This window comes from Chiloscyllium plagiosum, chromosome 18 (assembly GCF_004010195.1).
Source record: "Chiloscyllium plagiosum isolate BGI_BamShark_2017 chromosome 18, ASM401019v2, whole genome shotgun sequence".
In the NCBI taxonomy this organism is placed as follows: Eukaryota; Metazoa; Chordata; class Chondrichthyes; order Orectolobiformes; family Hemiscylliidae; genus Chiloscyllium; species Chiloscyllium plagiosum.
This window is the reverse complement of record NC_057727.1, coordinates 28,501,280-28,512,451: the sequence shown is the minus strand read 5'-3', so window position 1 is coordinate 28,512,451 and position 11,172 is coordinate 28,501,280. Positions and strand designations below refer to the sequence as shown.

The window sequence follows — 11,172 nt, the reverse complement described above, 5'->3', positions numbered from 1 at the left end:
GTTTCCTTGGAGAGAAGGTGGCTGAGGAGATTTGATAGAAGTTTTCAAAATCATTAAGTGTTTATGAATGAGAAGGCACAGGCATATGCTAATAGTCAAGAGAAGAAAATGTATAACTAAAGAGTAATTCACAAAGCCAGTCTGGGAGGCAGTGTCAGGAGGTGGAGGTGGGTTCCGCTGGGGCGTTCCGGAGGGCATTGGATGATTAGTTAAATAAAAACAGTATTCAGGGTTAAGGCAGGAGAAGGTGGCTGAGAGGAGATTTGATAAAAGTTTTCAAAATCATTAAGTGTTTATGAATGAGAAGGCACAGACATATGCTAATAGTCAAGAGAAGAAAATGTATAACTAAAGAGTAATTAAGTCATAATACTCATTCAGAGTGCAGGCACTATGGGCTGAACAGTCACCTTTTGTTCCGTAACAATTCTGTCATTTTCTGATTTGAAAATGTTGAGCACTTTTACCCAACACTTTTCCCTAAAGTCTTTCTTTCTGTTTGGTTGTACCAGTGCCTGACCGTTACCGAACTATACGGTTAGATTATAAGCCGCTCGTATTCGAGGTTTGATGAAAGTTAAATGAATGCGGTAACTTTAGGACACAGATAGATAGTTCTGTGCGGTGTAGTTTACAATGTGTTCTGAGGTGAGAAGGCACTGACAGTTTGTCGGTGGAAGCCAGTAGGAGGCGGTTGGCTCATCAACGCTCCGCCTCTCAGTCGGCGTCGGTGGGCGGCGGGGACAAGCCGGGGGTTGTCGTGTAGTTCGCTCTCTGCTCTCACATACCATCAGCGTCTCGGAGCTCTTTCAATCACCGCTGACAAGAGCCAGTGAGCTGGGCCATGGCGTGTTATCATAGACCAGACGCGAATACCCTGCAGGCCTTGAAGGACATGGCCAACACTCTGAGGATTCACTCCATAACTGCCACCAGCGAGGCCGGATCGGGGTAGGTGCCCCAACCGGCGGTGGTTAGATCACAAAATCACCGGAAGATTTAAAGTTTGCTGCCTCGAGTGGGAGTTTCAGTTTAAATGCCCACCCCGTCCACTGGGGAGCAGCTTGAATCCAAAGGGGCGGGGGGCGGGAAGCTGAGCTGAGATTTAAATCTTAACCGCCGCCATGTGTGAACATTTTTAAAAAATAACCCTCCAGACTGGTCAGAAAGTGAAGGGGAAACAATATGTCGGAAAATGTCAAGATATGTTCTTAATTATTATGATGATGGTGGTGGTGATGATAAAGTAAATGTTGTTGGTTGTTGTGTGCCCTGGCAGGGGGCAGGACGCGCGCTCTCGCTGTGATGGCTGCCGGGGCCTGGCGGTGGAGGCGAGGCCAGGGCTCCCTCACATCACCAGCTTCTAACCCTGTTTGTTTGCAAATTATTTTTTCTTCCTCCAGCACCGCCCAAACTTCAACGATCTGGCGATCAGTGGAGTTGGAGAACCCTCTCCGGCCAGATAGTTAACCCACACCTGTAATTTACTGTTATCCGTAAAACATTTTGCAGTGGATTTGCTTCGATATTGGGGAAAAGTGAGGACTGCAGATGTGCTCTTACTTTGATATTGGTTTGTTTGTCATCTTTGGATAACGCCCCCAAGACCAGAGGACTGTGTTGAAACAAGGGAGTCTTAATATATTTCCCAGGAGAATAAATGTGGACTTTGTGATATTCAACGATTTAATTCTAATATTTATTTTTCATCGTTTTACTGAGTTGTTATAGTTGCCTTTATGTTGCTTACTGTGCGTCAATTCTTGTTTAATCAGTCTAATGCAATATTCCATCTTCGTAGAAGCTCATGTTTTCCTCTCTGGGGTGGTAAGCGTGATTTAATGATACGATTATGGAATATTTAGTGGATTATGTGTTATTGTGAGTTTCCTTGTAATCAGTGATTTCCTTGATTCCCTGCCAGTGGCAAATTGAGTAAATCCAAATTTTAATTTTAAAACTCTGGGCTGATTATAATTGGGGACGCTACAATTTATCCAGGAGCGTGGTTGTAAGCAGCATCATTCTTAATTGCCAACTGGTGATCATTGTTTGTGTCAATGTTAAGTGAAAACAGGAATGACCTTAGTCGTGATACGTCTTTAACTGACAAGTCTTCGAGCTCTGTGGTCAAGGAATGTCTATTTTGGAACAGTTTCAATACCAGTAAATACATTGTCAAGGAATGAATGCCTTCAGTAAATGAATCTAGCTTTCAAGAATAATAATTTTATCTTTTTGGACTCTAAGTACAAGATCCACAGTGAAAAAAGTGGGTAAGGAGGCAGAACTGAAAATGCCAAATATAACAGTGAAATACTGCAGAAATGGTGTTTTGTAAATCTAGTGAATTAATCCAAATTAATTCCTTTTCTTTGGTTTTACAATCATTGGTAAAGATGCATCGTTCATAAACAATGGCTACTGTTGTAAAATGAAGATTGTATAGTGTACAGTTTGTAAGCCTGTTTCATTTTGCAGTTTAGACATTTTTCCCCTCATTGTTTCAACTTCGTGATTATGGATGCTGCCCCCGCCACCGCCGCTGCTGCCACCACCACGTTGCTGCTAATGACATTTAGTTTCAAATTTGATTTTTTAAGTTCATTCATGGGATGTACGCATGACTGGCCAGGCCAGCATTTATTACCTATCTCTGTTTACCCAGAAGTGTCAACATATTGCTGTGAATCTGGAGTCACATGTCGGCAAGACCAGGTAAGGATGGTAGTTTCCTAAAAGGGCACTTGTGAACTAGGTGGGTTTTTGTGACAATGGTTTCATGGTCACCATAGATTCCTAATTCCAGGGATTTATCAAATTCAAATTCCACTATCCATCATGGCAGGATGGAAACTTGGGTCCTTTTACTAGGACCTCTGGACTAATAGTTGAGCGGTAGTACCAGTAGGCCATCACCTTTATGAGGCACATCATGCAGATCACCAAGACTAATCTTATGCTTTCCCAATCTTTCTCAAAGACGTTCCAGGATCATCATCAGAATCAGCAATTCTTGCTGACATATTTCTGTATTTTGTCAAGGACAGGGTTCTCAACCTTTTGCACTTGATGTGTCACCAATCATTCTTTTAAATAAAACCTGGTCCCACCATAATAAAAACAAAACCCAACATTCTAAAGGCTGTATTTTTACATTTGCATGTATTTTAGTACTATATTAAAAATAATTGAAATTTTTAAGGACATTAAAGTTTCCAATGATATACTGTGAATAAGTTTTATTGCTAAATTATATTTTTTTAAAAATCAGATAACGATTTAGTCAATAGAAAAACCTGTGGTTACATTTCATTAGCAAACAAATCAATGTTTGGCTTACCACTTAGATGACCTTAAAGTTCTGCTCGTGGTTGAGAACACAGGTTCAGGGTGCTGAGACCAATTGTGGAACCTTGTGGAACTGCTGACCCAGTGAAATATGCTAATTCAGCACAGACCAGATATCAAATTACAGACAGTCCCATCTTTATTATGTTATTTATTTATTTATTCTTTAACACATGGAGACATACTTGATTTTATTATGTTGCCTTGCCCAGTAGCAAGGAGGCACAGAGCATAATTCAATATAAATAATTCCTCAGAGCGGTTTGGTTATAATACAAACAAAATTGAAGATTGAATTGAAGTATTTATTCAAAGAGTGTTTACAACTGCTGGTAAAAAATAAATGTGCTAATTTATGCAAGCTGAGTGTTGTTTCACCATGGAAAGTCCGTTGCAGAATCAGCATGGACCTTATCTTATTAGCTGCCATTCCAAAAGCAAGCTGTCAGAAAAATAATTGGTCATCTGTGCTTTATGCTGGCGTCACTATGGATATGGTAACATTGTGGCTATGCTGAGAGTATAGATCATCTACTAATGATTTGAGTTCAAAATCCAACATGGCAGCAGCATAATTTAAATTCAATAAAATAAAGCTGAAATACAATAATAGTATCAGTAATGGTGACTATGAAAACATTAAACGTAAACACATCTTATTCACCAATGTTCTTTTTAGGGTAAGGAATCTGCTGCCCTTACCTGTTTCTCCCTATATGTGATTCCACATTCTCCTATGTCTTCTGGACTCTTTGTGCTTTCTGAAATGGCCTAGCTGCTGGGTTATATTCACCAGAATGAAGGCCGACCATCACCATCTAGAGGATACTTCAGATAGGTAATAAATTATGCCCAGCTCGCAAAGTCAACATCCCATATTTTTAAAAACTGGTGATATTTTACTTTTATTCTTATTGCCCTTGTACTGTTCCAGGTATAGGTCACATTAACAAGATGCAGAATTGATGGAAATATGGTTAAGTATGGCATGAAAGGATTACTTAAGGTTTGAGTATGTTAAACATTAATATTAATAAACGTTTAGTTTGTCTAAGTATTCCAGTTCCATTTGAGATTTTGTCTGATGGAATTGAGGATATAAGCAACATGGAATGTGTTCTAACCTGCATGAGAAGTATGGACTAAAAAAAGTTGTAATGTGGTTTGCTGCACCAATTTATTGATCCAGTGAAGTTTCTGTTAAAGTAAATAAATGTTTCTATCTACTTAACAAATTAAAATATTGCTCATTAGTTGCGAATAATATCTCTGGGGTTGGACAGCATTTCCTTCCAGATGCTAGCAAATCGAAGTCTGACAGAACAAATATTTTGACTAATTTTGATTGAATTAATGTTTTAACAAGTTTGATTTTTGACAAGTTTGAATTCTAGGAAGGGAAGGTCATGAATCCAAGGAATGTTGGCACCTGTGCCTTAAAGTAATTTGAATTATTGTTTTGTTTCTTAAAAGTAAAACTTTATTTTAGTTTAACTGAAACTTTACAGCATACCATTTTCTGTTTGTTTTTGTATGTTTAAGATACTAAGAAAAATCTATTTCCTCTGTACAAAAGAAGGAAAGAGTTAGTTTAAAAGGTGCTCAGAAATCTGTGCTTTCAGTTTATTATGATTTAATAAGTAATGATGAGCTTATTGGTACTCTGTATATTCCCAGATTTTCCTTGTTGCAAAGATTTTACACACAAATCATTACAGCACAGTTTCACAACATAATTTTAGTTTTAAATGTATTCCAGTTTTGCAAATTTTAAAAATAGCCTGCATTTCTGAACGCAGTTTATTGGGATGATATTTTGTAGGAGTTGCTGAATTAAGATAAAACAAATCTCAAGTTTTTGCTTACTCTGAAAGGAAATGCTGCAGAATTGAACCATCAATAACAGAGCATGAACTGTGTGACATGTCAGCATGTTGTTTGATTTACAGACATCCCACATCATGCTGCAGTTGTGCCGAGATTATGTCTGTGCTATTCTTCCATGCCATGAAGTACAAACCACATGATCCTAAGAACCCTAACAATGATCGGTTTGTACTCTCAAAGGTAAGAATCGCTGCTGTAAACATTACAAATATACCTTGACATCATATTTTACATTAAAATTTATTGTATACTTAAGTTATCAATTTGCCATTCAGGAAGGGCCATTGAAGTTTTATCTGTAGCAAGTGAGACTAAGAAAGCAGGTACTACATGTAACGTTGTAATCTTTCCTGAGAGTCACGGACCTATAAATTTAGTATATTATTGTATAGACTGGTAAATTGAGAAGATGTAATAATCTGAGATTTTCTTGTTAAAAATTAACATAACTAAAATTTTGAATGAGAGGCAAGTGCATAATGACTTTAATTTATAGCACGTGGATTTTGACTCTACAGCTTTGTGCTGATTTTCAAAATGAATCTTATCTGAAATACAAAATAATTGTTCAGTTAAAATCCTTTCAGGGAAGTATTATGTATGAAATTACTTATCAGATGAAAAGGGACAAGAACAGCACTGCTACCAACTAAAATGTTTAGCTGAAACATTTGTAACTATAACGACAGTTCATCAAGCTTTTGATTAATAAATAAAAAATCATTTAACCTTGTTGAAAAGAGACACTTTGAAGCTTTTCATCTTGTACCCATAGTAATAATTTGCATGAAATACCAATTGAAAGGAAAGCAACATCTATACTGTAATGGAAAAGAGTTTGAGTTGGTTGGCAAGTCGATTCTGATTGATAGAGGCATTGCCCTGAAAAATTAACCGGAAAATCACTTCCACCTATTTGCTTTGTTGAAACAAGCATGCTGTGTGTTCATGTACTTTCTATCTATAAAGGACAGAGCCATGTGTATTAATATATTTAGCTTCCAGATTCACACTACTCAATATTGGAAGTCCCTATAGACAATCTTAAATAGGTTGGCATCATAATTCTTCACATAATTGTGAGTATTTAGCAAATGTTATCCAATTACAGAACTATGTCTAATGTTGCACACTGTTTTGAGTTTTATAAGCAGCGGCTGCTTCTGTACAGTAATTCCCTTGCCTATTGCAAACAACCAAAGGGATACACTATTTGACTCAGCCTGACAGTCTTTGGAGTGTATGGCTAACCTAGTGTCATACTGGAACTGAAATTCATATATCTCATTTGCATAGTCGACAGAATGACTTTTTGGCTTGACAGCAGCATTTTCTTGCTGGCAGGCACCACTTATGCAATTGCAAAGGACTCACATGAGTAGCTATTTTCAGATTGCTCAATTTTTTGCATGATTCTAGGATAATTGGAGATAAACTAGGCACCTCTCAGAACCAAAGGTGAACAGCCTTCGGCCACTTCATTTGCTTACATGATATAGAGTGAGAAATAATCTGACTGAGATTGCAGGATAGAATTAATGTGCCATATTACAGCATCAAGTTTGCATGGTGAACAAATGGTTCAGGTCATCCTCACTGAATAGGGCCTGAGCCATTCTCCCCATTAGCTAAGGCAGGAGTTACTGTCTTTGGAAGGTCTGAACAGAGGGTTGGTAGGAAGTGACACTGCAGCTGGGGAGTGAGACCTGAATAGAATGAACATTACTATTATAATGAACATTGCCAATTAGATAATTTCTTGCAAAACAGTTTTATTTCATAAAGATTTACATTTGCGTGCATTATCATATCTGTGTTTCATGTGCTATGAATTACTTGAAGTGCAGTGACTGTTTTAGAGACAAACCTGTGACTGTTTTGTAGTGACCCTTACCATCATTATGTATATAATGATTCTTTTATTATGGGTGAGTCAGGTTTTTTTTAGAAAAGCATTTGTTGCTATCTTGGCCAGTTAAAAAGGTCCAATGTAAATACAGTTGTGTTTGAAGTTAATGCTTTCCTTGGATACTGTGGCTTTAAGTTTAATGGATGATGATTATTGAGTATATTGTTAAATTATTCGAATTCTGATTCTGTGTGAATTCAAATTCCCCATTATGTCAGCTCAAGTGCAGCAGGTGATATTACAAATCAACTATATCACCTAATGAACGAGTTAATGAGAATGAAAAAGGAGCCCCTGAAAATCCAAAGGTCACCCTTGGGAGAGCCTCAAGAGCTGCAGTTGTGAGGAAAGAAATATTTTGATCCCTGTTATGAGTGCAGTGTGCCATGTATAATGTCATACATTTGGCTGTATAATGTGTGCTAACTGTAGCATATTGATTGCTTAATCAATTTCTCTTTGCATTTGAACTGTTGATCACAGCATTGCCATAACTTTAATCATGTATCTATAACTTCTGGGCATTTGCTGACAGCATATGTCAGCAAAGAGATTGGAATTTGGAATGGATCTGTTTTTGCCTTCTATTCATTCTTTCTCATGGGATAAAGTGTGGTGAATATATAACACCAGAGGACAAAGTCACTTAACCATTCTTCATCCATTGAGACATGCCCTTAACAATTCCTCGTCCATTGAGACATTTTCTCTCTCTCTCTCTCTCTCTCTCAAAACACATAGAGGTGAAACCCTATTGTGTTCTAGTTTATTTTAGTTAATTCTGTTCCCTAGTATAAATGGGCTCCAAGCAAGTCTCTGAATGACAATCAATCCCCCAAGTAATCAGTTGTACTCTGAAAAATTACGATTATAAATAGATTTTCAATTTTTAAATAATCTCCACCTTCAGATTGAACAAACTGCTTCTTTGAGGGAGGGGCAAGATGCTGCTTCCAAATTTCTAGCTTACCGTCTCTCCCTGCAAGTCCGTGGAATGACACTTAAAATATTGAGAGCAACCAACCCTTTTGTGCAAAGAATTCTTGGCAAGGCTTGTGCATAAGACAGTTAGAAGTCTGGTGGAAGAACAAGCATTTAGAAATTTCTGTGTTGATTTTTGATTCCAGTATTTTACAGAATTGGGCATGGAAAAACACAGCTGATCACCTATGACAAAGTTAAAAGTGCAAGATGCATATTTAAGGAGTTTGTGTCAAAATTCTATTTTCTGTGTTTCAGGGCCATGCAGCTCCAATTTTGTATGCAGCTTGGGCAGAAGCTGGTTACCTGAATGTAAATCAGTTGCTAACACTGAGGAAAATGGGTTCCATTCTTGAAGGGCACCCTGTTCCGGTGAGTCTTAAGAAAATATCGCATTAATTTACTTTGAGAAGAGTTCTGAAAAGGAAAGGTAATCTTAAAAAAAAAGACATACCATCAGCATTATGTTAGAAAATGGGAGCAACGAGTGTCGCTCCTTGATTTTCAAAACTTTGCAGCCTGGCTCAAGGTACGGGCCTGCTCTCTGAATCCATGACAACATGCTTTAGGAAACAAAAAGCTCGAGGAAGAGTAAGAGGAGCTACAGACCTTAAGATACTTGACACCTTCTTTAGGGTTGGGAGAGAGAGGAGTGATAAACATTTATGTCTATTTATACAATTGATATTTATCAATTGAAGCTGCTTACATGGGTATTGTTTTCTATTTTATTTGTTTCGAAGTCACATTTTGCCTCTCGTGTCTTTTCAGAAACTAGCTTTTGTTGATGTTGCTACTGGATCCTTGGGGCAGGGTCTAGGAGCTGCTGCTGGCATGGCTTATACTGGGAAATATTTTGATAAAGCCAGGTGAACGTTTTATATCATTATCTCTCAAAAATAGCCATTATCTGCTGTTTGTATTGAATGTTATGTTTTAAATTAAATGTGTTGATATGTTGAAAACTTCAATCTCCAATCTTCACAGCACATTTCAAATCCCTCAACCCCACACCTAGCTGATAAAGAGTAGCAGATGCATCAGAGGAACACCACCAATAAGTTTCCCTTCTAAGTCTCCCACTACACTGACTTGGAACTCGGTTGCTTCTCCATCCCTAATTGTTCTTTGAACTAACTGAGGACAATTAAGTGTCAGTCATATTGCATGGGTTTGGAGTCATGTGTAGACCAGACCAGGTAAGGATAAGAGTTCCTTTCCTAAGGAATATTAGTGAATCTGGTGTTAATCAGAAATAAATTCAGCTTTTAATGAACTCAAATTTCACCATCTGCCTTGGTGGAATTCAAACTTATGTCACCAGACATATGTCCTGTATCTCTGAATTATTAGTCTAGTGACATTATCTCGACACCACGTCACCCCACAATCTCAGAGCTCCCTTCTTACCAGCACTGTGGGTATACGTATAGCATGTGGACTGCAGTGTTTCAGGAAGATGACATACCATATTCGCAAGGGCCGTTAACGATGGGTGGTAACAATACTTACATTCCACTATTGAATAATTCTAAAAAAACTCCTTAGCCTTCTCTTTCTATGTTAATTTAAATCTACTATAAGACCACTAAACTGAAAAGCTGATCTTTTATTTTTCAAATTTAGAAACAAGAGCAGGATATTCAGACCTTCATTCTTTGTAAACCACTCAACTAATAGATTATAGTTAACTAGAGCTGAAAATGTGTTGCTGGAAAAGCGCAGCAGGTCCGGCAGCATCCAAGGAACAGGAGAATCAACATTTCGGGCATAGCCCTTATGCCCAAAACGTCGATTCTCCTGTTCCTTGGATGCTGCCGGACCTGCTGCGCTTGTCCAGCAACACATTTTCAGCTCTGATTTCCAGCATCTGCAGTCCTCACTTTCTCCTATAGTTAACCAGACCTCATCATCAATTTACTTGCCTTTGATTTAGATCCTTCCCCTTTTTGCCTGACCAAAAAATAAGTTAACCAGTTTCAGTTTTGAAAACTTCAATTGATCCGATTTTCGTTGTCTTTTTGCAAGGAGAGTTCCAGATTTGCACCAGCTTTGTATGGATTTGCTCATAAATAACAAAGCTCTGATTTTAAGAATATTCTGTTTTGTTTTGGATTCCTTTGCCCAAGGAAATTCTTTCTCTCTATTAACATCTATTGAGTCTTATTTTATCATTCTGAATGTCTTTACCAGATCACTCTTAACCTACTCACACAAACAAAATCTGTGGATGTATATTTTTTTGAAAATATAAGCGTTAAAGCACTTATTCTGGTAACTATGGGCTGAATCCACTTCAAAGACAATATATATTTCCAAATGGTGCAGTATTGCAAATGTGGGCCCTACCAATGTTCTATCCATCTGAGCCATCACTTAATCTTTTCTCAAGGGAAGTAGATTTGAAAATGATGTTTTGCTAAACATTCTGATTACTTTATGTGCCTATGCACCAATTCTTAGTGATTTGTGTACATGGATACTTGAATCTTTTTGCTGCTTTACAGTTCATTGTTAACTTCAGCTTGCTCCATTCACTTAGTTCTAATGTAAATCTAAATCAGGCATCATAATATTTAGATTCTGGATCAGTGGTGCTGGAAGAGCACAGCAATTCAGGCAGCATCAGAGGACAGGCAAAATCGACGTTTCAGGCAAAAGCCCTTCATCAGGAATAAAGGCAGAGAGCCTGAAGCGTGGAGAGATAAGCTAGAGGAGGGTGGGGGTGGGGATAGAGTAGCATAGAGTACAATAGGTGAGTGGGGGAGGGGATGAAGGTGATCCCGATGCGGTCTCCTCTACATTGGGGAGACTGGGCGCTTCCTAGCAGAGCGCTTCAGGGAACATCTCCGGGACACCCGCACCAATCAACCACACCGCCCCGTGGCTCAACATTTCAACTCCCCCTCCCACTCTGCCGAGGATATGGAGGTGCTGGGCCTCCTCCACCCCCGCTCCCTCACCACCAGACGCCTGGAGGAAGAACACCTCATCTTCCGCCTCGGAACACTTCAACCCCAGGGCATCAATATGGATTTCAACAG

The 11,172-nt window shown here is 38.4% G+C and overlaps 1 protein-coding gene across 3 annotated transcripts in view; it reads left to right on the top strand.

Annotated features, from left to right (window-relative positions):
• The first annotated feature begins 650 nt into the window (after positions 1-650).
• The window catches only part of LOC122558998 (transketolase-like), a 55,362-nt gene continuing 44,840 nt past the window's right edge, over positions 651-11,172 (top strand). The window contains exons 1-4 of one of the 3 annotated variants that reach the window (XM_043708052.1): positions 651-951; positions 5,301-5,418; positions 8,387-8,500; positions 8,900-8,997. In XM_043708052.1, the coding sequence (XP_043563987.1) occupies positions 845-951; positions 5,301-5,418; positions 8,387-8,500; positions 8,900-8,997 (437 nt within the window). In that variant the 5' untranslated portion in view covers positions 651-844. Of the gene's footprint in view, positions 952-986; positions 4,190-4,222; positions 4,793-5,300; positions 5,419-8,386; positions 8,501-8,899; positions 8,998-11,172 lie in introns of those variants that run through there. The other 2 variants (XM_043708053.1, XM_043708054.1) reach the window with 2 other exon arrangements.